This window comes from Nicotiana sylvestris, chromosome 10, assembly GCF_000393655.2.
Source record: "Nicotiana sylvestris chromosome 10, ASM39365v2, whole genome shotgun sequence".
NCBI lineage: Eukaryota > Viridiplantae > Streptophyta > Magnoliopsida > Solanales > Solanaceae > Nicotiana > Nicotiana sylvestris.
This window is the reverse complement of record NC_091066.1, coordinates 25,207,537-25,235,519: the sequence shown is the minus strand read 5'-3', so window position 1 is coordinate 25,235,519 and position 27,983 is coordinate 25,207,537. Positions and strand designations below refer to the sequence as shown.

Genomic DNA, 27,983 nt, shown 5'->3' with positions numbered 1-27,983 from the left:
AAAAAAGGTAATTGGAAAAGGGACTCAAGCAAATAGATAAAGGCTAAGAAAAAGGAGCTGGAATATTTCTCCGGATGGATACACTGAGAAGAGCAAACCCTAGAGAGAACTAGAGCAGCAAAAAGGAAAAGAAGAAAGAGAAAAAGAAAATGCAGTTGCTGCTGCTTATCTCCTTCCTCCACCTAAAAATTCAGGTTTCTTTCCTTCATTTGTCAGCCATGGGAACACCACCTTTAACTTCTCCTCAACACCGTCCCTTTTAACACCCATAAACCATCACAGCTTTACCCCCAAAATCAGCCACCACACTCCAGCCAGAAACGCACCAAACTTCAGCCAAAAGTCAGCAGTGAATCACCTCTGAAAACCGGTCTAAATCTCAGTCAAAAAACGGCCAAAACACTGCAGAAAATAGCCATAAGACCAGCTCCAAATTACCATGTAAATACCCCAAAAATACCATCAAAATACCTCCTAAAAACACCTCTGTCTTCACCATTTTGGATGTGCAAGATCGACTGTTGAGACGCCGGCGCGTTTCGATCGAGGTCCGAAGTCCATAGGGATCTTTCTCGTTGCTTTGATTTCTCTGTACCAAAGCAAAGAGGTCAGGCTCTTCAATATTAAAGGTTCAATCTTTTCCTCTATTCTTCACTTTCTGGGTTTTCTCATGTGAAGTAATTAGTTGTTGGGTTATATGCCCTTCTTTAAATCGTTATTTTTTTGAATGATTTGCAACCTTAATTTCCGCTTTTTCTCTTTTTGTAATGAGTGTTATTTGGCCCAGTAGTTAACGTGTTAGCTTTAGTTAGTTTGAATCATCTCCTCCATGTTTCTTTTATTTTGTCATGTTCAAGTATTGTTATAAGTAGGCATGATGAAAGTATGTAGTCGAAGTTTTCTGTTTAGGGGAGACTAGAGATTTCTCAGTTTCAACAATCTTTTGTTTTTTGCGCCAATCAAGTTCTTAAGCGGTCTGCTCAGTTACTGGAATTAGTAAAGTTTGGGTCATACTCTTATTTGCCGAGTACCCTTTGTTTCCTTCATTTCAATTTTGATTGGGCACAAAGTTTAAGAGTTTTTTTTTTTTGGAATTATGTAGTTCTAAAAGTGTAATGGGCAAAAATTTTGTGGGGCATGACAGTAGTGTGACTATAAAAGCTTCTCATTAATAATAGTGAGTAAAATAAAAAATTTAAATTTAAGTTGTTTCCAAATACAGAAATGTGTCAATTTTTTTTGGGATGCACTAATAAAGAAGGTGTGTCTTAAATTGAAATAGAGGAAATATAATTGGTATCACAAATAAAATGGGATGGGAGGTTAGTTGGAGAGGAAGGGCCACGACACTAACACTTGTTTGGATTGGTATCATATTGTTACTTTAAATATAATGTTTGTCATAATTATTACTTAAAATTTATTACACCATATCGTTAAAGCCGTCGTTACGTAACGACGAAAAGTGCCACTTTATGTTACGATCGATTTGGTGTGGTCGTATCGTTACCTTTTTTTCCCTCTCATCTTGCCCTTTCTTGTGATTAAATAATTTTATTTATTCTTTACTTTTATGTAATAATTCTATTTTGTATCTTACTTTTTCTTAGTTTATTCTTTATATTATTGGTGCAAGACATCATGAAACAACGACAAACAACACAATTTATTCAAGCGTTATATATATCAAATTGATACAACACAAAACAATACAATACGATATGATCAAGAGCGGATTTAGGGTGCGGAAGGGGGGTTTACCCGAATCCCCTTCGTTGAAAAATTATACTGTATATATAAGGCAAAATTTGATTTTTACCTCTCTATATATTATATTTTGAATCCCCTTGACATAGCTCAAAAGCATAGCTTAGTGGTCGAGGGGGTTCAAAACCTTTGTAAGATCATTGTTTCAATTTCTAGCTACAATCTTTCTTAATTTTTTCCTTTTTTGAACCCCTCAGCAGAAATTCTGTCTCCGCTAGATACGATACATTATAATATGATACATAACAACCATGCAAACAAGCTGTAATAAAATAAAAAGAATTAGAATTTGGGCCTCATTATCTTTATATTATCCAATCTTTAAGTATTGGTCTCTTCATAATAATAAAATTCATAGGTTGGTCAATACCTTGTAAATAAATACAAAATAACTCTAAATCCATCAGTATGCTCTTAGGAGCGTATTAATAATCTAATTATCATAGCTATGAGTACAGTTTGTGTGGCATAATTATAATCCATAACTCCTAATGCAAGTGCGCATTCACGCGACTTGACCGATTAACTTTAAATAATAATAATAAAGTGTCATCAATCGTGAGTACGTGTGCGTGTCATGATTTTTGACGCACAAACATGACAAGGGTACGGTTCGTGTGACTTGTTCAAGATAATTTCCATAAAATTTCAAAACAAGCAATTAAAAGTGGTATAAAAGCGAAAATTCATAAAGCCCTTTGAAACATATAATATCCGATTTAATTAAGCATGTGTAAATTATTAAGCGGCCATGCTAGAACCACGGAACTCGGGAGTGCCTTATTGTCACACCCTAACCTATGTGAGGTGAACATGCACCTAGTACTTCATAATATCCCGTCCAATCCTCAAGTTATTTTAACCTCCAGCTCCTTTGTCTACAAGCAATGAACAATACTTTCGTTAGAGTACGAATGCTAGAACTTGCGCATTTGAATGCCATACTTTATTCTACGATAAAACGGACAACACCTCCCCTATTTATATGACTTTCCACAAGTTTCAACAGCTAAAACAACATCAATAATACTCATAATAAGCCTTTCAAAACAATTTAACAATCCCGGCAAGCGCAAGCTCGATTTACGGTCAACAAAATAGAGTTTGAATCCAATTTCCTTTTCATGAATCTTCTTAGAATATCAATAATATTATACTTATGTTTACCACATCATTTTCAGCCCAAAACATCAAAAGAATAATCTTCAAAACAGTCCACTTGCCTAGCACCTTACCTTTTATCGTCAATCACCTATTTTTCATGTTTTCTTCTTCAATCAACTTAATTAACACCTAGATAAACTTAACAACAGCTATAACATTATCAAATTATTTCTCATAATTTCCAGCCATCACAAACCATATATGTAGCCGCAAAACAGTCCAACAAAAAAATAACCATGTGGTTTCACTCAAACAACACAACCAACACAAGATTAACCTTAGGCACAATCAAGCAGATGTCATACATACTTTGGACAATAGCTATACCTCGAAGCTTCATCACAACTTAGCTCACTGTAGCCCTCAATCATAGAAGCATTCTCTGGTAGTCTTTAACACTTTTGATTATGATTTGAGTTGATTTCTCTTGAGTTTGGTTCTTGGATCTTGTAGATATGTCAGAGATCTTGTGGACGAAGTTTAGGTGAGAAATGACCAGAAGTAAGGTTGCAACGTCTTTTAAAAGAAGTAAAGTTGGTGGCCGCCTCAAGTGGGTCCCAACGGGGCTGCATCCGCAATCTTGCGAAAACACAAATATCTCTCTACTCTGATATCGTATCGACGAACGGTTTAATGTGTTGGAAACTAGACTTGTAGATCTTTAATTTGGTAGGTGGATCATCCCATAACTCCAAGTATATTGGGGGAAAAAGCTCAGTGACATTAGACCCTAATTTTAGAGTCGTACATGCTACATGACAGAAGATGGCAACAACTGCGAGATTGGAAGAATTACGGCCACAAGTCGTAGTGTGAGAAAGAGGCCTAAAAGGGGAATGCTCTGGCTTTTGAATTTATTTATAGAACAATTGCCTAGAAGGCAAGGACATTATTGAAGTATTCGTGAGAGCCGTAGGTTATGGGACTAATAATCGCATCAGTCGACATTTGAGAACGAATGTTCCAAATGGGGAATAATGTTACACCATGTTTTAGTACATAAAGGTATGTATGTCGTAAGCCAATTGATGTAAGCTCGAAAATGACATCATCTTGGAAGTATATATAGTAAGTTAATCATGTTACCTTGGAGGTTACAAATATTGAAGATCATGGGTTGGAAAGTTTAGAAGCTAAACGAATCGAAGAAAATAAGTTTGGTTGAAAGTTGACAAGTTGGGAATGTTATAACCCGTACTTTTTAAGGTGAGACTAGGGTGCTTAACATGAGAAGAAGGTGATGTTATGAGGTATTTTAGTCGTATGATAGTGTGTGTTAAGTTTTGAAGTCAAACGAGTTGTGAAACAAAAGTCGACTTGTACAAAAAAACTAAGCTAAGCTACAATCAATTATTTTCTGAAACTAGTTTTAACATATAATAATCATAATCTATTAGCGGAAATAGGCCCACGTGAACGAGGTACAAAATACGACATTTCAACATAGTAAAATCTCATAAAATTCTTAAAAGTACGTGAATATTACTTTTAAAAAGAGTGAGCAACACCTATTTGAATTAAATCAACACCTTAGGTTGTGCCAAATAACTAGCAGCGTTGTCAGAGGCGAAAAGTTCTATAAAAGTGCTCCAGGTCTATTGGGCTTTAAGCACAAAGCGGAATCAAAGTGAGGGCTTTAGTAAAAAAAGGCGCATTGATATACGAATTGCTTGAACATTATTGTATTCTTATTGGGACTTTGTCCTTCTTGTGATTGTAACTTTGTCTCTAATATTGGCATTGCCTCTTGATATAATTTGGATCTTGCCCCATCTTGACTTTGGATTAACATTTCATCTTACTATGAACCTTTGTCCTTTTTAAGTATGAGTGAGAAAGCTACTTTAAATATGGTTTTTGATTCTCTTGATTATTGGGTTTTGACCCTACTTGATTCGGGACCTCGGTCCTTTTTGTTAACTTTCATGCTATGTGATTGCAAGGCGTATATGTTGGGCTAAATTGACTAATTAACTAATTGATCGATTTATTGAATTAACTTGAGAAGCTTTCTTGATACTTTGGATATGAGTGTTACTATTTTTGACTACTACTTGGTTAGATATTCATTCTCTACAAATATAGTATCCTCATTATAAACTTGATGAAGATTTGATGAACTTTTATTTATGAATTTCTTTGTTGTACTTTTGTTGATACATAACTAACTTATTGACATGAAGAATTAGGTTAAATTTATATTTCTAAGTTTCATATAATCTATGCATTTTATTATGGGAATTGGAGAATTTAACGACTCCAAGCCTAAAGTTATGTTCCAGTAAGTTCTATGGTTAGCGATAGTTTGTTACTATCATAAGTGATGTACCGAAAGAGACTTGAGGATGGTCATACAAGTAGACTCTTTGGAAGCTTAGATGAAGATCATAATTGCGTAAGCATAGAAATATATTAGATATGTACTTTTGAATGAATATGGGGTCATGATTCTATTATTTTGGTAACTTGATTTCGTGAATGATTTGACTATCTTGGTATTTGCTTTACCAAAATCTTGTGATATGTTTAATTTGGTACTTGCATTGAACTTGGGAGGCTTAACTAGTTTGTATTTGAGATTAAAAGTTAAATTTCATGCTTAGAATAAGTCTTGAATGTTGTAGTATGAAAAATATTCCTCTACTAGTTATCGGTGTTGTCAAAGGCTTATTTAAGGCATGCTTAAGATCTGAAGCTTAGAACAGCTCAGGGAGGGCGCTTCACCTCGCTTAAGATGTGCTTCAGTGTAGGCAAGAAACTAAGGCATGTGACCTACTGGCCATGAGTTCCATATTTAATCGAAGGTACTAAAGTACAAATATAATTTTGCAAATAAGTATATTAGTTGTTGAGGAAAACATTATAAATGAATTTATTCTTTTTTTTTGAACTACCGATAATTTGTTTAATTTTTTCCTTCAATGCGCCTTTTTTACTAAAGTCCGCACTTTGGTTGCGCTTTGTGGTTAAAGCCCAATAGGTGCTGCTCACTCTTTTTAAAAGTAATATTCTTGTACTTTTAAGAATTTTATGAGATTTTACTATGTTGAAATGTCGTATTTTGTACCTCGTTCACGTGGGCCTATTTCCGCTAATAGATTATGATAATTATATGTTTAAATTAGTTTCAGATTATAATTGCTTGTAGCTTAGCTTAGTTTTTTTTTGTATAAGTAGCAACCTTCCTAGGGGGCGCTACAATATTACCATTATCTTTCCTATCCTTGTTGCCCATTATGTCATGTATTTTATGATTCTTTTCTCACATGTTTTTAATTTCTGAATTTAGTGAAGTTGAAAGAACTATGAATATACATTTGAGTACTGTCTGACAAGGATGCCAGGCATACCTTTAGTGGCTCGTGAAACCACGTAAGATATTCCCTATGCCCTGCATTTGAGGTCTTATAGCTATGTTTGTCAATAATTACATTTTAAAATACACCAATGCACTTACTGAAACATGGATATTGATTGTTATCATATAATTTGTGGAACAGGCATTACACTTGCTACTGCAGTTACTCTACAGTTACCGACTCAATGTGCAGGCAAGATTCTGCTACACATTTGTCTGCAGAGGAGAAGATTGATGCTGAAGAAAGCCTTTCAACTTATTGCAAACCTGTTGAACTCTACAACATTCTCCAACGCCGTGCCGTTAGAAATGTAATATACTTAAAGACCATTTTTACCTATTCCTCAAGGTTAATATTTTTGGCATAGTTTCCTTGTTGATATTAATGGTCTTGGACAGATTGTTGATTTTATTGTTTTTGTTTATATGCATCAAACATTCATTTTAAATAAGCACATCTTGTTTAAGTTGAAGTGTTTCCGGTAATACTTAAGACTATTGTCATTCTTCTCGGTGCTGATGTTTCATATATACGCATTTTTTGTCAGTTCAAGCATTCTTGACAAAAGCAACTCACGATTATTATCTTTCTCTCACCCATGATTTGGAGGGGATGTTTTTGGTCCTGACTCCCTCCCATTTTTGCTGGCTGCCAACTGTTACGAGTTTTAATGTAATTGGTCTCGTCAGTTTTATGATGTGCTAATTATACATTCATCATTGGCATTTCGTGCAAGATGTTTCTAACAGAAAGTAAAATTTCATGCAGCCTTCCTTCCTTCAAAGATGTTTACAATACAAAATTCAAGCAAAGCACAAAAGGAGGTATATTTTGCTTGTGATTGCTTTCACTCCCAAATTACCCCTTATGCAAGGTTATGTCTCATATGCTCTATACTAGAGGCTCCGAGGTATTTCTGATTGTCCTGTAATATAGTCTATGCTTTTTTGGAAGTGAAGCTCTAAATTTGTGGGGAGACATGCCTGCTTTTACTTGATTCTATTGGGAATGTTTGTTTGAATTATTTCGCAATTATAATAGTTGTTTCCTCATTATTATTGTATTAAATTTAAAGAATTTGTATAGCTGATCAGGAAATGATTCAGTGGTCTATATCAAACAAGTCCCAAGTGATAATATAGGTCTTCCCAATCTGATTCAGTGTTCATACTTCGTAGCACTACACTACTCTTTGGTAAACATTTGTTCATGGGTACTTACACCTTATAGGTGCAAAGTAATTTCTTAGAAGTCAGACCTAATTACTGTTGCCAAGTTTGTCTAAGTCGAAGGCAAAGTCTACTAACTACAATTTAGTTGAGTCTGTAGTTGGTTATTAATATGATCCATGTTATTCATCATGTCACCCTATAATATCATCCACTGTTTTTAAGCAAAAAGCATAAAAAAAGCAACGAGGTCCATGAGGCTTGAGGCGAAAAGCGAAGTGAAGTGCATGCTTTCTTAAGTGAAACACACAATTTCATAAGATTAAAAAATGCAAAATCTATATTAATTTTATACTATAATAAACAAATTTCAATTAAAATAACTAGTTTGAGCAACCAATATACAATACTTTGACTTCTTTTAACAATAAAAATAAAATAAAATATACCTTTATTTATCACCAAAATAAGCCAACTCCTTAAAGGTGAAATTCAAATACCTCTATTAATAAAATATCTTACTTATCCAAAAAAATCCAAGTCCTTAAAGGTGAAATTCAAAAAATCAGCTGCTTCTTGTTGGGATCACTGTGTGGGTAATTGTTTGAAGCCCACGCTTCACTGAAACACATGGCTTCACCATGAAATGATAACCCATTGCTCCGCATCACTTCATCGCATTAAGCAACCAAGCGATGACTTTTAATAACATTGATTTCATCAGTGTATATATATGCTTGCAATTAGATTGCTTTGGTTTACTACTGTGGCTATTTTTTTTTAGGATTGAAATGGCAATATCTGTACCAGCAACTGTGAACGATGAATCACAGATTCAAAATGTTTTTCCTCTGTGTGTAATTTTGGCAAGGCCATTATCAAATGCTGCGGGTGCTGAGGCAGTAAGTTCTTATTTTGTGTAAATACATCCAGTAAGTAGTAGTCCTGTATGCTGTTGTGTACCTCGCTAATGCCATTGGTTACAGCATTTTGCTGTCTTTCAATTTAGGCGGGCATGCATATCAACTTCTTTCACTGGAGTTGATGGAATAAATCGAGCTCAAGCAAAATTCTTTCTTCCTGAAATGGATAAACTTTCAGCTGAAGTAAGGGCTGGCTCTCTTGCCATCCTGTTTGTCAGCTTTGGTAGGTATAAAGTGTTTTCTGAAACTTTATTTGTTGAGATTGAGGGCTAACTATAAATGGTTTCTTCCTTTGCAGCTAAACTTGCTAGAGATCTTTTGGATACATCTTCATTTCCATGTAAGTAGCAGGGAAGTTGGAAAGATCCTTATTTTGTGCTGTTACCAGTGTCAAATAAGCTTTATGATTGCTGGCATTTGTCAAACTCAGCAATTTTTCATTTTGTTTTCTCTTTTGGTATCCATTTTGATGCTTTAGAATAAGTTAAGCATACGTATATTGAAAGTCTAATGATCTATAATGTGCCAAATCTAGAAACATGTTTCTTCAGTTTTGAGCAACTTATTTCACAAGCCTGAAGTAAAAGAAAGAAGACTATAATGAAATGACATAGTATTTGCAGTATGGTAACCTAGGTCTATAGTATTTCTTTCCTATTCTTGCCTTTCTTAGAAAGCATTTCCTTCTAGATCTTCATATTTAACTGATTGAGGAAAGAGAAGTTCCGAGTATCCTTCTACTTGTCCCTTTATGCCCTTATAAAGTGATTCTCCTTCACATCCACTAACACCGTCTCTTTAATTTTCCCTTCTTCTCTTTATGTCTCTGTGGACCTGACAAGATTTGGACGTCTTATAATTCAATGCTGGTGGTTCTAGCACATTTAGGACCTTGAAACATGATTTGATGATATTATTATTTCTAAAATCTTAACATCAACAATTGTGTGAAACCAATCAAATTTAAAAGGAACACTTGAAACTTTTTATATCTCAATCTTATGGCAGCACAGGCCAGCTTAAGAAACAACCATAAACCTAAACATGATTATGAATTCATGTTTGTCATTTGATGTTTAAAATATATAATACAAAGTTTGAATTTATATCTGGAATGTTGTCAACAAATTGATCTTAAGAAGTCCACAGACTTTTCTCAGCACTTGGAACATGCACTCATTGCTTAGCTCCATTAGCGCATGAAAAGAAAAACCACATAATGGTTGTTATGTCAAATTCCGTTGTATTAGACTATCTGCAATCTTTATTGTCTTTTGCTGCTTTATACTTTTTCATTAGGTTTGAATGTTGGGATGTTTTTCCTCCATCAAGAACAACTTTTCTTCAGGTTTCTCATGGTCCATCTTCTTTCTTGTTCTAATCTTATTTTCAAAATTGTGATAGTGAATCTTGAAGGGAACTGCTTGTTGGGAAGAATGCCGATGGAATTACTTCATCTATTGTGGGAAAAGTCTCCCAATTTGAGTTTAGGGGAGAGAGCTGAGATGTTGTCAACTGTTGACTTGAGCCCTTGTTTTATGAAGGTACACTAGCAGAAGTTTCTTATAGAAGTATGTAGTGCTTGTTTAATATTGCTTAGTTGACTTATTGAGAACCAACATCTCATTGACAATCTGGAAGAGTGATCGAGTTGATAAATAATTTTTTTTCTCCTTCAAAATTTGCTTTCTTAGTTTAACAAAACTTGTGGTTTTTGAAAGATTTCTTCAACCAAATACCATTAGAGCATCACCTCAGTAAATTGAGGTCTAGCCACTGGTGAGGGTGTTGCAATTGCCCTAATTCAGTTCAATATGCCTCCTTTTTCATTACCAATATCGAAATAGATTTAAAACCAGCTTCTCAGATTGAAAACACGAAATCTTCCATACAAATGTTGAATCTGGATATGATCTATCTCCATTAGTTGCTCCCTTGACTACATCGGAAGCTCTGAATCAATGTGCCTTTTCTGAGGCATTACTCTGTTTGGAGTTGGCTTTTGTTAGTTAAGGCAGATATTTTTTCTCTTCCTCATATTGCTCCTTTATATTACTTTAGTAACTCCGGAAGTGAAAACGAGCAATTTCTAGTCCTCTATTATTTTAATCATAAGTGTAGGGCTTGATAACCAAGTCATTGGTTCTTCACATATTTGGTAGAGAGGTTGCTTCTTCTACGCAAACTGTTTTCACTTAGTGTTTCATGATGTAGAATCCGTTCATAGAGAGCATTGCAAGATATTCTGTAGAGGCTAGTTCTTCTGGACAAATGCATTGCTGAAGTACTTCTGATTGATTTGTTCATGAAGTTGTTCTGGTGTTGATATTATGGTCACACGTAATGAAATAAGTAATAGTGATGCATAATCACACATAATTTGTTGCCGGCAATTTTTTCATATTTTTTTTCCTGATAACAAGGAACTTTATCTTCTTTTAATATGTGGAGTGCAAGTTCAGTGACGTGACCCATGAAGCGGATGTAGATGAGAGACTTGATACACAAGTCATTCCCAATAGAGGAAATTTCAAGTGCCTTGGGTCTATAATCTAAGGAAATAGGGAGACTGACGAGGATGTTACACATCGTAATGGAGCGAGGTGGATGAAATGGATGCTCGCATCTGGTGTTTTCTGTGATAAGAATGTGCCACCAAAACTTAAAAGTAGGTTCTATAGAGTGGTGGTCAGACCAACTATGTTGTATGGGGCAAAGTTTTGGCCAGTCAAGAATTCCCATGTCCAGAGGATGAAAGTAGAAGAAATGAGGATGTTTAAATGGATGTACGGGTATACCAAGATTAATTAGGAATGAAGATATTCGGGATAAGGTAGGAGTGATCCCCGTGGAAGACAAGATACAGGAAGCGAGGGTGAGATAGTTTGAGCATGAGAAGAGGAGAGGAATAGATGCCCCAGTAAGGAGGTGTGAGAGGTTGGCCTTGGTGGGTCTGAGAGCCAAAAAAGTATCGGGGAGAGGTGATTAGGCAGGACATGGCATTGTTTCAACTTATCGAGGATATGACCCTTGATAGGAGGGTGTGGAAGTTGAGAACTAGGGTAGATGGTTAGTAGGCAGTCGAGCGTTTTTCTTTTTCGTACCAGTATTGTTCGTGTTAGTCTTGTATTTTTTTATTCTTAGATTTCTATTACTACCTGCAGTAATAGAATAGACAGTACTTCCCCCGTTTCAATTTATGTGAACCTATTTCCTTTTTAGTCCGTGCCAAAAAATGACACATTTCCATATTTGGAAACAATTACCTTTATGCAATATATACACACAAAATATATGTGCTTCATTTTACGCCACAAGTTCAAAGTCTTTTCTTTTTTCTTAAATTCTGGGCTCGGTCAAATAGGCTACTTCCTCCGGTCCATAAGAAGTGACCTTTTGGCCTTTTTGTTTTGGTCTAAAATAAGTGTCCTTTTTACCTAGTCAAGAAGAATTTAACTTTATTTTTCCAAATTTGGTCTTATTTACATATCCCAATGTGTCCAGTTAATTATATACAAAATTTAATTAATTGTAATTTGGTCAAAACACCCTTTTTAGAAGTTAATATTTTCTTAAGGGGTGTTCCAAAGGCCAAAATGTCACTTATTATGGACCAGAAGGAGTATCACTTTTGTTTACTTATCAAAAAAAGAGATTTCTATTACTGGGGCAGTATCTTTCGCTTCGGTTTCTTATTATATTGATGTTGTTACTGTTTTTTTTCCATCATTGCTTGAGTCGAGGTCTATCGGAAACAACATGTCTATCTTCTTAAGATAGGGGTAAGGTTTGCATACACACTACCGTCCCTAGACCCCACTAGTGAGATTACACTGGGTTTGTTGTTGTTTCTTGCCAAGAGATCCTTCATTTCTTCCTTGAGGAAAAAGAAACAATAACCCCCTCCCCCCTCCCCCCTCCCTCCATCCCAAAAAGAAAGGAAGAAAAAAATAAAACCAAGAGGAACCATCTTCTCTGATGGCTACTGTGTCTTCATCTGCAGACAAGCTGTTTGGACAAAGACAGACATATTTCCTTGCAGTATCCCCGTAGTTCTGTACCTCTGGTAGGCCATTTTGTACTCAATGCTTATGTCCTTGAGGATTGTAGTAAAAGATTTTTCATCTCTTTGCTTATATAATTGATTTTCTTGCATAATGGTTGGATTATGAAAGGCAACAATACATCAGCTGCAAGTCAAAATTTCTGCAGAAGAAGCTGGTGCTGGAGAAAGATCAGCTTATGATTCATTCTCCTATGATGACATTCCTACGACTTCATTGCCTCGAATAATACGGTGAAGTTACCCATTTCTGGTCTGTTTTTTGCATTGCATTTCTTTTTTATTGTGTGTGTTGCCTTTCTTGTATTTCTGTAATGCAATGCTCCTTTCACCTAGCTCTACAAGAAATTATCAGTACTATTGTTGTTGACACCGATATTTCCAACATTGTGTTAACTCTTCCTCCCTGCACCTATTTGCATTCAGTTTATTGCTTATTTAAGCCCGTGCCCTATGTAGATTTGGCTCTTTAGCTCAGGTCAGCATTCGGTGCCATACTGCTCTAGCAAAAGTTACTGACACCACAATTGTATTGGTGTATATCTACCTTGTTAGAGCAGGATTAACTTTTCCTCTTATATTCCCAACAAGTTTTGTGCATGTTTGGCAGACCTTATCATTCTTACCCATTTTTGCCACCTTCACTAGTTTGTAATTGACTCAACATATTCAACCAAATTGATCAATCCTGTTGATCCTTCTTGTTTCCCAATGTGAATGTAGTGACGCAACTCAATATCATAAAATTGCTAAATATCGAGCCATGCTCTCTGTAGTTTTGAAAAATTGCTGATTTTTGTCTTTTCTGCTGCGTGTCCCTTTTCAAAGTTTACTTTTCTCTTTAGCAAACAACATATCCTTACCTATAAAAGAAAAAAAAATTAGTTCTTTTCTTTTCTTTAAAGAGAATTTTGGAAGTGGGGACTTAGCTCTCTACTAAGTTAAAGAGATTCAAAAAATTTCATGTGCATTATTAGGTAGACATGTAGCTAATCCATTTACTTATTGCGCTTTCTAGGTTGAGGACAGGAAATGTTGTCTTCAACTATAGGTACTATAACAACAAGTTGCAGAGAACAGAAGGTAAATCTTCATTTTATGGTAAATCTATGGCTTGTTTAACTTCATATTTAGCTGGTTTCATTTTATTTATCGTGATATTGCCACTGATATCTTTGGTTTGCTCTGGGTGGTTAGTTTCTTGTGCTTTTGAAATCAACTCAGACTCTATGTTGGTTAGTTTTGTTTTATAAAGGGTTTTTGTTATTTTCATGGATTTAAAATGATTAAAGCAGGCTTCATTTCCAGTTAAAAGATCAGCTCCATTTTGTTGTTCTCTTCAAAATAAAATGTTCTTACCTAAACTGCATCCTGAACTCACTGGTATTTTGTTACTTGGACGTCTCACTTTACTTTGATGTACCCTCCCTTCCTTTACTGACATGAATGCTTTATGTTGTTGGATCATGTGAAATGCAGGCTTACGTCAAATTTTGAGTACAATCTCTTAGTCACAACGTTAGAGTCAGGGCATAATAAAGCAAAATAGTGCACAACATATGTCATTTTGAAATTAATTATAGGAAGCAACTAAAGGTCTCCAACTTACTAGTCGGACTTTAGTCTTTCCCATGTCAAACCAATCTGTTTGAATTGTCAGCATCCTACGTGTATCAAGATATATTCAGCCCTTGGTGTGCATGCAGTTAATGGCTTTTAGAATGGTGAAATTGATGAAATTTGCATTACGTTTTTCTATATGAGCTGTATTCTTTTCCATGATTAAATTCCTTCTATACCATAACTTGTGCAGTTCAAGCTACTTAGTTGCTATTTTCTCTAAACTTTGTAGTGACTGAGGACTTCACATGTCCTCTTTGCTTGGTAAAATGTGCCAGCTTTAAGGTAAAGACTGAGATAATCATCTTTTGTTTCTTTAACAAAACTAAGTTATACTGTAGCCACCCTGAAATGTTTGGGCGAGAAATTTGATTTAGATTGATTAAATAAGCAGTTTAATATTTTTGTATCTTTGCTTTTCTGGTTTTAGGGTTTGAGATATCACTTATGCTCATCTCACGATTTGTTCAACTTTGAATTTTGGGTTGGTAAACTTCAGCAAGCTTCAAATTATATTTTAATTGTGTATTTTGTCTGAGCTGTCAAATTTAACCTCGCATCTTTTGTAGGTAAATGAAGAATATCAAGCTGTAAATGTATCTGTGAGAAGTGACATGTGGAGATCTGAGGTCAGCTCTTTTTCTTTTAACTCGGAGGTGAATTGTATATAGTCTGTAATATCTGCTCTGAGCGTAAATCTGCTACACTGCAAAGTAGTTTCTCGATATGACGGTAGGAGATGGATGCTTATTTCTTATTTTAGGTATTTTGATTTCTGTAATCGTGTCTGAAATTGATCTTCTAGGAAGCTTTACTGTTCTTGATGGAAAAAAAAAGCCATTGAGTTTAATGGTGAATTTCCTTAATAAGATCATGCCTTATATTTGCTTGATACCTGGTTAGATTCTAACGTTCTCTATAACTTTGTTAGGCAAAGGTTTGAGAAGTTTAGTTCTATATTATTTAATTCATTTCAGAAACTTGAAATTGCTTGACTGATCTTACTTGTCTTGCTTTTTCTAATGTGCGAATTAATTTTCTTTCTGGACTGCTCTTCAGGTTGTTGTTAATGGCGTTGATCCTAAGCAACAAACATTCTTCTTTTGGTATGTAACTATCATATTCCTTCAGTTTGTATTGTAGCTATTTGATGTTATTTCAGAAGTATGTTATGATATTCTTCTGAGCGACTGGCTGTAGTGGGCACGCGGAGAGGTAGAGGGCGATCTAAGAAGTATTGGGGAGAGGTGATCAGACAGGACATGGCGCGACTTAGGATTACTGAGGACATGACCCTTGACAGAGAATTATGGAGGTCGAGCATTAAGGTTGTAGGTTAGGGGAAAGTTGTGAATATTTCTACAGCACAATAGAGTGAGACTAGCCAGTTAGGAGTTAGACTAAGAATGCCATTGGTCGTCTATTGATGCAGGGCTTTACCTGCTAGTTTTTACTACACCAGCCATCTATTTCGTATTTCGTATTCTGTATTTCATATCTCTTATAAAGCTGTTATTTTATTATGCATTTTTATGGTACTAATATATCGTCTCCTGTTGCTTTTTTGAGCCGATGGTCTCCTGGAAGCAGCCTCTCTACCCTTCGGGGTAGGGGTAAGGTCTGCGTACATATTACCCTCCCCAGACCCCACTTGTGGGATTATACTGGGTCGTTGTTGTTGTTGTTATGATATTCTTCTGGTTTACCTGTAATTTGTGCTCAGTTCAAAGCCACTAAGACGGAGGAAACGACATGATTTAGTTCAAAATTCAAAGTATGTGCACCCACTTGTTTTAGATTCAGATTTCCCTACATCAACGAATGGGATCAACGACAATATTAATGGTAATGATGACCCATTGTATTCCTTGGATTATTCGATTTGTTGTTAGTTCTGTGTTCCTTTGTAAATGTGGTAGATCATGGTTTCTTAATGGATACATGTAAATGAATATTACTTGTTATCAACGTATCACCGACATTGTTTTGTATGTGAAGGGTGCATATTTACTGTCTGAAAGTGCAAATTTGTTTGGTTCTTGCAGATAAGAAAATTCCTAGACGATCTTTCCTTGCATACTTTGCAATAAAATTTAAATTGTCTTGTCTATGGCAAAATGGTAGCAGATGTTCCCTTTATACACTCGTCGCTCATTGAAAAATTAGCATCTTACCTTGGTGGAATTTGTGTGCTACTGGCCCTCAGGGCATGGTTGGCATGTGGGCTGGGCCAGGCCCAATTCAACACATTAAGCAAAGGCACATTGAGCCAGTGTGCCAAGTCGAGTTGGTCTTCCCTTTGTGTGCCGGGTTGTGGGCCAGTTCTTTGGGCCAAAGTTGAGCACACTCCATTCCACGACCTCTTAAGGATGTGGGCTGGGCTCGGGCTAAGTGGGCGGGGTTAATGTGTTGGGGATTTTTTTTACAACCTTTTAATTTTAATACAAAAGGTAAGGAGTGAATTGAAGAACTGGATTTGGAATTTGGGTATTTGGATACATTTCCTCAAAGGCTCAAAGTTTTAAATTTATTAAGTTTGAACTTGCAAATTGCTAACTAACTTTAATGTTTAAACTTGCAAATTACTTACTAACTTACATTCTACCACAATAGTTTCTACTTTAAACTTTAAGTTTGATGAGGTAAAAATGAGAAACTACTAAACTGAAGTTAAAGTATTGGGTTTTGTATTTGGACACAAATTTGAAAAAAAAAATCCCTCAAAAGCTCAATTAGCCTTAGATTTTTTAGTATAACTTTGAGGCTTGAAATTTGCAAGTTTAATACAAAGTGCAATTTTGTATTTTGATTTTTGAACTTTAAACTTGCAATTACAACAAGACTCACGAGTCTCTACTGAAGTAAAAGAAATAAAGAGGAACTTCAAAGTACAATAGATGAATAAAAAATATCAGAAGTTTCTTAAAGAATTAGACTTCTCCTCAATATCAATTCAAGGAGGATGGTATCAGACTAACTTGATTATCGCTTCTCGCCACTTTGGTCAGATGACATTGTCATGACGTCTTCATGTGCTTCGTCCTCCGGTCTAGGGCTGTTCAAAATTGAACGGTAAATTAGTTTATTGGTATCGGATTATCGGCTGAACATTTGGGAAACAGTTTCGAATTTTCTAGTTAACGGTTTATAGTAGCGGTTTGCTCATCTTTAAAAACCTTAAAGCCCTTCGCTCAGCTCCACTGCTCCAAGCCTCCGGCCTCCAGTCCACTGTCCACGGACGTTCTCCAATCTCCATTCCAACTTCCAGTATCAAATAAGTTTCTTTGTCCACGATTAACCAAGATGACAAATTAAGAAAAATCCCCTCTTCTTTGTTCCATTGAGCTCGACTTCCCTAGAATACATCTTTCTTTTTTTAATTATAAAACAAGGGAAGATTCAATATTGATTAGAAAAAATTAGTGATGCTCGGCCATTAGCCAACCAGGGCCCAGGTTTTTAGCTTTTCTCCTTCAACTTGTGTTTTTAATCTTGTATGCTCTAAACCAAAATCTAAAGCTAATTAATTTAAACCTTGAATTTGATTTGGAATATCATTCTATCCAAAATGGCATTCCAATTATTTCTCCTTGTGAATCTTTGGTTGATGGAATACATATCTTGTGTGCATTGCCGATAACTGCTGAAATCAAAACTGAACTGACCAATATCTTATCAGTTCGGTTAGCGGTTTAGTTATCCTTCCACCATTTCAAATTTCTTGTAAAGAATAAGAAATTGTTTAAAGTTATCCTTCCACCATTTCAAAATGTTAAGAAGAGTTTGATGTATTATTTTGTTTACCAATAGGGCCAAAGTGTAACTTTCGAATTAGAGGGTTAAAAATATAAGTTTTCGGTAGGGGTGGAGATGTTTTGGGGGATGAGGTTCTGATTTAGCCGTTTAGGCCATTAAGCAATGGCAAACTTTGAAAGTTGTCCATTTTCAATAAACATATTTTGACCAAGGAAACAAAATTGGTGGGTTAATGCCGGGCTACCAGCTTTTCTATATGTGGGCCGGTCCTGGTTCCGAGCCAAAGTGTACCAGCCCACTCCAGACCCCTAACCTGTACTAGCGCACTCTAATCCCTTTCCTATATGTGGGCAGGGTCGGTCCGGCTCTTTTGTGTGCCGGTAGTGTGCCTAGCTGACTCGACTCGGCCTATTAGCCACCCATACCTCGTGTATTTCTCAGTTATCAGTGAAAAAATATCTTGGTGGAATAATGATTATATAAATTTCATACCAAGTGCACACATGCTTGTATGTATCTATAAATATTAAAAATTAAATTCTAATCAGAGTAACAATAGTTGAAAGAAAACTAAAGTATTCTGTAATGGGAAGACAATAGGAGGGTAAAAGCAAAATGCAAAAAAATAAACCATTGAATGTTATGATCATATGAACCCAGTCTTTCTCCTTGTTATTAGGGTGGGAGGGTTACAAAGGAGTAAGAGATAGGTTTAAGCTACATCAATCACCTCCTTCTCCCTTATAGTACTTGCCGACGGAGTGAAGATCTTTTATGTACCTAAACACGCTTATATAGAATTTTAGCTTTTGCATTTATGTATATGTGAGTTATTTGTTCCAATATTTTTACCGTTGGAACTGTAGCGTTCCCTAGTGCAAGGTGAATGCCAATCATCTTGCGGCATAGGTGGGGCGTATCATGAGACACATGGCCCAAATGCTTGAGCGTGTCCCAGATGCATGATATGTGTAACGGCCCAGGTTTGCTGACAAAGTATTGTCCACTTTGGCCCGATCACTCTGGGCCATCGCAAGGCTTTTGGGCCTCACGTTTTTGTCTCTTTTGGGCTTTAACCCAAAAGGCGTCTCCATAGTTGAATCTTGAACTCACCCTCACGTGGGCCCTAACTTTCCCTTCCGTTTTGATGAGGTGATGTGGGGTTTGCCTAAGACAAATTTCACAGCGAACCCCTTTTGGGTTCAACGCGAGCGGTCCATGGGTTGTTACAACTTTAGTTCTGTTCAATTTCCCCTCGAAATTTTCCTAAGTAACTCTAGACTCAAACAACAATTCATAATCCAAAATGCATAGGTTTGAATATCTGCCAAGTCAATTTTAGTCCTAATGTCCATTCATTTGCTAACTCAGATTCTTGCTTTGCAAAGTTAATTACACAACTGCTTGATGGAAGAGGAGAGAATTTACCAAGTTACTAAGTGGCATAATCTAACGGTATAATCTGAAATATTGGTGTCTTTCTGCCAGCCCAACTGTTGAATGCCATTAACTTCTGTTTGACTATTGTACCAGCGATATTGACTTTCTGTTATTCACTTATTTGTGAATATTTCTACAGCGCACTCGAGTGAGACTAGCCAATTAGGAGTTAGTCTTAGGATGCTACTGATCAACTACTGATGATGGGCTTTATCTGTTGGTTATTAGTATACTTTACATCTTTCTCGTATTTACATCTTTCTCGTATTGCTGTTATTTTGTTATTTTATGGTATTTTATGTTATGTTATGTTATGGATTTTATGTTATTTTATGTTATTTTATTATGAGTCTATTGATAGTACTAATATAGCGTCTCTTGTTGCTTTCTTGAGCCGAGGGTCTCCTGGAAACAACATCTCTACCCCGAGGGGCAGAGGTAAAGTCTGCGTACATATTACCCTCCCCAGACCCCACTTGTGGGATTATACTGGGTTGTTGTTGTTGTTATTCACTTATTTGTGCTATTTGAGAGGAGGGAGGGAAGGGGGTAGTGTACTGTTCTTTTCATACAACTTGTAGCAAGTTGTAAGATAAGGCTTATTCCTCTAGCACTTTGCATGATTATTGAAGAAGAATTTCATGAAATAACTGCTGTCATTCTGCTCATGCGGGGACACTTTTGTTGAATATTTATCAGGCATTGGTGAGGTTCTAGAGTGTGATCCATCAAGTCCCAATGGTGCAGGCGTTTCCTATCCAGATCCTGACTCTGTGCAATCAGTACCAGGAAGCACCCTTGCACCCCCAGCACTGCTTCAGTTTGCCAAGTCAAGAAAGTTATCAGTTGAGCGCTCTGATCCCAGAAAGTATGTTCGACGGCACAGTGTCGAGTAGCATTTTTTATTTAACCAAATTATTTTGGGTGGAAAGGATTTCACTGCAGAAGAGCTGCAGTATGGTGTCCAATAAATCATCAATTAGCTGATTTTGTTTGCTGCAGTAGGCATTAATCCCTTGAACTTCACTGTGGACTATTGGCTGTCTAATTTGGAGCTATTATTTCCCTTTTATTACTGTACCCCATTGGGCCTACTGCAGTTATGGTGCTTGTTTTTGGGAGGTGGGGTGTAAACATGCTCCCATGTTTTGTAAATTTGAGGTTTTGATGTCTGTAATTACGAGAATTTTAGGAAATTCTTGTGAAAGATACTTCCTCCCCCTTTAGTTTTTTCTCAATAATTCAATGGTGCCCCATACCTTCAAATTCTGTCTTGGCCTCTAGTTTAGTGACCAGTAGGGTCACTGTATCCAACTTGGACCTACGTCAGTTATGAAGTTGTATCTATGAAGGATATACTAGCCCTCTAGTGTTTCCAAAAATCCAAGGGTGCCCCCATCTTCAAATATGGTCTTTGCCTTAGGTCTAGTGCCTAATAGGGCCTGGTTATGGTGGTTTTCTGTTCTGCCTTTTAGATAGCTCAGTCATAACTTTATCAGAAACCTAGACCATGATCACGATTTTAGTATTGGCAAGATGAACTGGTTCTCGACTATCCTTTCTGTAGTTTGAAGGTACACTCGTGTTTTGAGTTTCTCGTTGACTGCGCTTTACTTCCCATTTGATGGATGCGTCGAACCCTTTCCCTCTCTTTCTCTGTCAGCTGTTAAATCCTATTTGAGCTTATATGCTACAAAATTAGGACTGGTTCCTATCTAGGTTAAGAATGCTAAAAATTGATTGTATCTGTCCAGTGATACTTTTCTGTATTATCTGTATTTCTGTGTTTCTTGGTTTTGCTTAATGTCTTTGATGTGATACTAATTGCGAGAAAATTGACTACATAATTTTCTGTATTATGGTTTACTTTTATAGTTCGTAGATAAGATTGTCTGGCTTTTAATACAATGTTGTTTTTTCTTTTACAGTCGTGCACTCCTGCAAAAAAGGCAATTCTTTCATTCTCATAGAGCCCAGGTAATCAGTTTCTTACCTTGTGCTCTGGGATCTTGAAATTTCTTTTTGGTTCCTCATAAAGCAACTGCTATTCCTACTGATGATCAACTAGAATGTGAAATACTTAACAATCAGGATTATTTTGTATTTACTCAATGTATACATACAGTTGTCTTAGAGTCTTACTGAGGGAACGTTGCATTTAAAAATTCACAGTCAGTGTGCCAATATGTCTGCTTTTGGTCAAGTCAGCTCGCTTGATAGGTTGTATAATTGACCCAAGGCTGAACTAGAGTATCCTATCAGTGAATGATGGGTTACCTCCTTGCAACTTTATAGAATGGCCTTCTTAAAAAAATATAGATGATGAACAATTTATACTTGGTATAAGAGAGGATCAATTGGCATCTCAAAGTCGTTAACCAACTTGTGGGCGCACTGGATATGACAACATGGGAGGGTGTTCATTTATCCGGAAGGAAACATGGGATAATTTTTTGATTCACTACAGTCATGTTTTGACGGGTTATTTGTTTCTAATGGTAGAACTATTTTTTTTTTTTTATTTGCACCGGGTGTCTGAGTCTCTTCGAGCCCCGACTAATCCCGGGGGTGCACAGGCCCTCGACAAGGAGTTTCCCGCAAGTGCACCACGGTTAATTCAGGTTTTACCCAGTCCGATGGCCCTCAGAAATTGTTTGCACCTAGTGAGTTTCGAACTTGAGACCTTGAAAGGGAGCAAACCCCAAGGCTCAAGTCAATTGCCACTAGGCCAACCCCTGAGGGTTTCTAATGATAGAACTATTAGTAGCATAATTCATTAATATCTGTCAAAAAAATTGAATCAAAAAGAGGAGAATGTGTAGCCATCTTTTATTTTTCTTTGAGTGCTGCTTTATTTATCATGTTTGCTTAACTGAAAAAAGGAACCTATTCCGTGAGAACTATTTTGTTCTCTGCATTAAAAATGTATTGACCTATCACTCTGTACAAGATGATTCATACAGATGGTTGTAACTAGGAAGCCACACATTCTGCAGCTTGCTTAGGTAATTGTATTCTAATTGAAGAAAAAATTTCTGTAGCTTAATTAGTTGAAGTACAACTTGTATTACACCTGGTGAATTTGGAAGGACAAAAAAGGAAAATATAGTTCCTGTAAGTTTCCAAGTTTGTCAAATGGATTTGTGATACTCTATACGAGACAGGGTATGTAGCACTATCAATTAATTTCAATCAGGGATATATATTTATCCTTAAGATACTGAAGCGATTACCATTATTGGTGTCAAACCAATATCGTTTTATACAAGCTAAATCTTCTAATCTATATTTTTCTCTTTATAAAGTGGTTTCTTCATCCAAAAATTGACTCCAGCTTTTTACATTGTTTTTGTCACGTTGGGAGCTGAAGGATTTGAAAAAATGACAAGAGTTGAACTTAGGGGATGCATAAATTCAGGAAGCCTTAGTGATCCTGAAATATTTTGAAAACTGCATTTAAATATTTCAAATAGTATCAGAAGATATATATCCTTTTATATACGTTAAATAGTATCAGAAGATATATTTTTTGGATTATATATTTGACGAATTGGAGCAATATTTGCGCTGTTTTGACTGTTAGTGAATATGTGGGAACCATTGTAGTTTTGAGTTTAAATTGCCTGTGTGTTGATTAATCGGCTTCTCTTTTACTATCGTGTTTTGGAGGGAACTGAAGGATTTACATGTGTGGCAAAAGATTTGAAGCTACCAGCTGGCTCCTTATTCCTGTGGAAAACTATTAATTTTGTCTTCTAATGTATTTGGTGTGAAAGCTTATGAAATATTAAATCAGCACTTGGAACTCACTGTGCTAAGTAATTCGATATTTAAAATCTTTTATTACGGGATCAGAAATTTCTTAATGGTACCATTGTAAATACTTTACTATATTTAATCTAAAGCAACCTGACTTGTTACTATATTTGAAGAATAGCAAATCATTAGATGTCGCATATCTCAAATAAAGTTAATGTTTAAAACCAAGAAGTTTAGATATTTAGTTCATAATAATTCTTTGACAATTACGTCGACTGATTTTAAGAATTTTCAAAAGTAAACCTATTATAAATAAAAAAAGAAATCTCAAATAAATTAGAAGCATAGTAGACATTAACAAGTCCATAACTTCTTAGATTAGCTGCATATCAATCAATGGAGAGTTAAAATTCAGCAACCTAAATTATTCAATGATCAAGACTTCAGTCTCTAGGTTTCAATTTTATCAAAAAGCCCTACTACTGAAGGCTTTGCCACTGCCAAAGTACTGCTAGAGTTTGTAGTCATATACTGATGTGTTGGTTTTATTGTTGGAAGCTTCCTACAATATTAAGTTGTAAAAACTCTATGCCTGTTCTCTTTTTGTCGTTTAATCAGAGATGCGGCAAAATTCACTTGTTTGGGTATTCATTCATTGGATATATAAAATTTCAGTTGAACAAATCAAAGATCTAAATAGTGACAGTTCAATATTGGCTTCCCTTGTTGTGTGTGGTGATTTCCATTTGAAATAGCCCCAGTTCCTGGGGTCTGGAGGTGACATAAAATTATCTTGCTGAATGTGACACAAAATTGAATAAATTTTAAAATGTTTGTCTACTTGTAATGAATCTTAAAATCTTTTGAAGAACTGATAGCCAATATATGTCTTTAGAAATCTGGGAAGCAATGAGGAGTCCTTTTAACCATATGTTTGCTAATGAAAATTTTTTATTGGGGTGAAGCCCATGGCACTGGAGCAAGTTTTATCGGATCGAGACAGCGAGGATGAAGTTGATGATGATGTTGCAGATCTTGAAGATCGAAGGGTATGCAGCATAATTACATAGTTTGCTTCTTTATTTTACTCTGCATCCAAATTAGTTGGCTGACTTTTTGGGATAGTTTTGTCCTAATTGTCTTGACCCTTCAAATAAATGGCAAGGTTAATGAACGGATTGCACTTCTCCTGCAGTTATGCAGTCCACATTTTCGCCACAAGCAGATCACAGTTAGCTCTATGAATACCCTGTGCCACAAGTCGATATTTTAATTGCAAAGTGCTGCATCTATTTTTTGTAATAATTCCATGGGCATCCCACCTTGATCATCACAAATCCTACACACTAACAATTCAATTGTCCAACTAAAAGAACTTACAAGAAAACACGTATATCAGAAGAAGAAATAAAAATCTAGCAAAAAGAAGAGGGTGGGAGGGAGGGAAAGGAGAGAGAAGTTACCGCAACAACATTTGGATAAAATTCTGATAAATAAAGGAAAAATGTAGAAAATGAACAATTTGCAGAAAGAGATCATAGTAAAATGGTGAAAATACTGCAAAGCGCATCCAAAGAAAAAGAAAGAGAGCTAGAAAGGTACGATTATAAATCATAACATATTTAGAAATAAAGGATTGCTGATGAGAAGCTACAGAAAAACTGAAAAAAAACCGAATTACAGAAAATTTAATCAGATATTTAAAAGCGGAGATTGCCACTGTGTAACAGTGGAGGGAGATCGTCATCATAGAGGGTAGATGGAGGCAGGCCTGGCAGACCATCATCAGTATCAATGCAGGGTTTTTTTGGTGGGTGGTGGTGGGCTTGAGGCGGGTCGTTGTCATTGAGGGGCTAGGGCATGAGTAAGGACACTTGGGAAGGGGACAAGGGTAGAGGAGAAAGGTGTGAGCATTTTGCAGAATGTTATTTATTCATGATCCTGGAGGGACATATGTATCACATTTCTCTATATTGTGTCAGTGAGTTATATTGTCCCATGTATACTAGAGTTCTGAAAATTATCAGCAAGCAGTAGCGTCCATATGGCTTGCTGCTGATGCAGTTGTAATTTTCTGAACAGCCGAGTAATTGAATCAAAATTGCATTTAATGACTTAAAATTTTATAAGTGGTAAATTTCATTGATCTAAAGGATATATTCTGTAATTGCTTAAAACTAAAATCAAGGTCTGAGCATTTGCAGAATGTTATCTATTCATGATCCACCATTTTCCTTAAATCTGGTACAGACTAGGCAAATCGCCTTTGATTTTTCCTCAATGAATGAAAATGGTATTTCGAATGGTTTGGATGAATATCGACCACTGAAACCAACTAAGGAAAGGTGTGTTTTGATGTCTGGTTCTGACTGACTGGATGATAAACGTTTTTGGCCCAATACTTGCTTGTCATTTGAAGGAACTGTATAATCTCAACTTGAATGTTAGGCAGAATCATGGAACTTCTTAAGCTGCTTTAATATAATGCATTTGAGAACTACCAAAGGTTACCCAAACTGTTCCCTCCAACTGATTTCCCTTGGGAACTGCTGCAAAGTTTAGTTAATTCAAGAGGCAAGATTTTGATTGTAGAAGTTACTTGAAGAAATCGTTCAGCTAACCTCAGACATATTACAGATGCTTGATGATTTCGTGGATGTTACCAAAGATGAGAAGCAAATGATGCATCTGTGGAACTCATTTGTTAGAAAGCAAAGGTACTATCTTATTTCGTATGTGATCTTATTTGCTTGTATGATTTTGCCTATTATTATTCAGAGTGCTGGGGTATGGAGGTGTGTATCGTCCGCTCTTATTTTTGTTTGGGTGAAGAGGGAGGGCCGGTGAAGTAATAGTAGATGGTGGGTAACTTAGGAATGTAGTAAAAGTGCAACAATCTGCGATTAGCTTCTCCAACCTTCCCTGAAATAGGTGGAGTGATAAGAAGGTAAGTCTCACTTACTTCTTTACCATTGTGCAAAAGAGAAGGGAGTGACAACTGTTTTTAGGTAAGTAGATAGACCAGTCCACCTCCCCCTTCCACTACCTTTCATCTTCGTTTAACCAAAAGCAGTGTTGTATTAGTGAGTAAATGCCATTGGTTACCAGCAAACTAGCTAGTTTCAGTACGAGAGTGACATCACCTTGTACCTTCATCTACTACGTGGTAAATGAAAAGAGAAAGACAAAAGAAGAGTTCCTGGAAAAAGAGAAGGCCATCCTTGATCTGATGCTTTCAAATAGACATTTTTTGAGAACTTCTGGAAAATGCTGCGTCATTTAAGGGTTTTCGAGAAGCAGATAACCTGTTTCTATGTTCTTATCAAGTTACACGAACTTCTCACTGAAGTAAATGTGTTTTGAAGTTGGGTCTGTCTTTCTTCCCTCTTCATGCACAAGCAGACTGGTAAGATTATCAGAATAATAATATATTAAGCAAAAAATAAAAGTTGTATAAAGCAACAATGGGCAACAAGTGTGGTCTTCTCGTGCTGAATTACATACTTGCTGGTGATAAAGGAATGCCTGTTGGAAAAGTTCGGTTGCTGAATTCCCTTCCTGCTGGCTGTAAAGAGCAACAGACGGAGAATTGATGTTGGAACAAGAGGATTGTGTGGGTCTGGGGGTGAGAATAGGAGCTTAAGTACTATAGAGAAGCTTCTAATTCAAGTTGGGCCACTAGGAGTTTGTTTCTTGGCTCATTCTCCTTTAGTTTCAGAAATTTGTTAATTTTGAGTCTCAGTTTATTTAAAGTGCGACCTTTCCTCTTTATTTTTTATATTTTTATATTTGTATAACATGTTTCTTGTTACTGTGGCAGGGTGTTGGCAGATGGTCACATTCCTTGGGCATGTGAGGCTTTTTCAAAGCTGCATGGTGAGGAGTTCGCCCGGGCACCGGCCTTCTTGTGGTAATTAATCTTCTTAGTTACCTGTGTCAACATTTCACTGTTATTTCTATCCGATGCCATCCAATCCATACACCTGTATCGTGCCTTTGTTTGGTTCATTTGAGATCCTATATGTTTCCCAGAAAGAAACTGCTCTGTTTTTTGTTGAACACTACTAATATGTATTAGAATGTTGGTCTATTTCATGATCACGATGCTTATTGGGAATTTCTGAGCTTGTTTATCTTATTTACATTTTTTTGGGTGGCTCATTTCTTTACTCATGGAAGCAAATTTATTGTTGGTTTTGTCACATAAATACATGTTTTCTCAGATCTGATGTAGTAATAGTGCCATCAACAAACGTCTAGACATTTTAGGGGCACTGGTTTTCCCTTAAAATTCCTTATTTAGGTCTATCTCAATATGTGATAATTGCTCATCATCTACAGTAGCATGTACTCTGTTTTTCCTCAAGTGTAGCTTTTATGTATAATCCAATGTTTTATGGCAGGTGCTGGAGATTATTCATGATCAAACTGTGGAACCATGGCCTTATTGATGCGCGTGGAATCAACAATTGTAACTTAATCCTAGAGCAATTCCAAAGCCAAGACAATGATTCTACTAGAAGCTGAATACCCGTGTGACAATATTTCACAATCTAGCAATGGATTTGGTAGTGATACAGCTCTTTGGCTGGATCTACATCTCCAAATTTTCAACGTCTTGTTTTCTTAATGTTATCGTGGCTAGATGACTGTTTTGTCTTTTTAGGGTAAGACTAGTACTGTACCCGCACGATGCACGGAAAACGTTGAGAAAAAAATATAATAAATTATTATCAGACTTGCTTGTCCGCCTCATATTTTATAATTTGATCAATCATAAAATTTAAACCATTTGATACACAGTCGTTGATAATCAGGCAACTAAGGTGGGGCATTTGCATCTATACCCGCCTTTTGTGTCACATTTTAACTTGTGCCCGCTTTGTAAAAAAAATTGAAAGCATACCTGCTTTTTCGCATAACTTCAGCACACAGGGCTGAAGTAGCAAAGGCAATCACGCAA

At 36.2% G+C, this 27,983-nt stretch overlaps 1 protein-coding gene across 4 annotated transcripts; it reads left to right on the top strand.

The window, feature by feature from the left end:
• The first annotated feature begins 56 nt into the window (after nucleotides 1-56).
• On the top strand, nucleotides 57-27,756 carry LOC104249135 (polycomb group protein EMBRYONIC FLOWER 2-like). 4 transcript variants are annotated; one of them, XM_070160107.1, is made up of 22 exons: nucleotides 58-607; nucleotides 6,221-6,303; nucleotides 6,432-6,600; nucleotides 7,059-7,114; nucleotides 8,244-8,361; nucleotides 8,446-8,605; nucleotides 8,681-8,722; nucleotides 9,787-9,926; nucleotides 12,386-12,448; nucleotides 12,558-12,679; nucleotides 13,464-13,528; nucleotides 14,298-14,350; nucleotides 14,496-14,549; nucleotides 14,635-14,694; nucleotides 15,125-15,171; nucleotides 15,789-15,910; nucleotides 19,961-20,129; nucleotides 21,190-21,238; nucleotides 23,986-24,069; nucleotides 25,658-25,737; nucleotides 26,841-26,930; nucleotides 27,424-27,756. In XM_070160107.1, exons 2-22 carry the CDS (start codon nucleotides 6,269-6,271, stop codon nucleotides 27,545-27,547), a joined length of 1,902 nt encoding a protein of 633 aa, XP_070016208.1. In that variant the 5' UTR covers nucleotides 58-607; nucleotides 6,221-6,268; the 3' UTR covers nucleotides 27,548-27,756. The 4 variants fall into 4 exon arrangements, with proteins under 4 accessions (XP_070016210.1, XP_070016208.1, XP_070016207.1 ...); XM_070160106.1 differs by having other exon boundaries at nucleotides 58-629; XM_070160108.1 differs by lacking the exon at nucleotides 6,221-6,303 and having other exon boundaries at nucleotides 58-629.
• Nucleotides 27,757-27,983: the final 227 nt, after the last annotated feature.

What these genes read in the sequence shown, in the direction of transcription:
- LOC104249135 (XM_070160107.1), top strand. Translation starts at nt 6,269, where the DNA reads ATGCCAGGCATACCTTTAGTGGCTCGTGAAACCAC. An exon ending in TTCATTCTCATAGAGCCCAG is followed by an intron (nt 21,239 to 23,985) that starts GTAATCAGTTTC and finishes ATTGGGGTGAAG; the next exon opens with CCCATGGCACTGGAGCAAGT. An exon ending in CGGGCACCGGCCTTCTTGTG is followed by an intron (nt 26,931 to 27,423) that starts GTAATTAATCTT and finishes GTTTTATGGCAG; the next exon opens with GTGCTGGAGATTATTCATGA.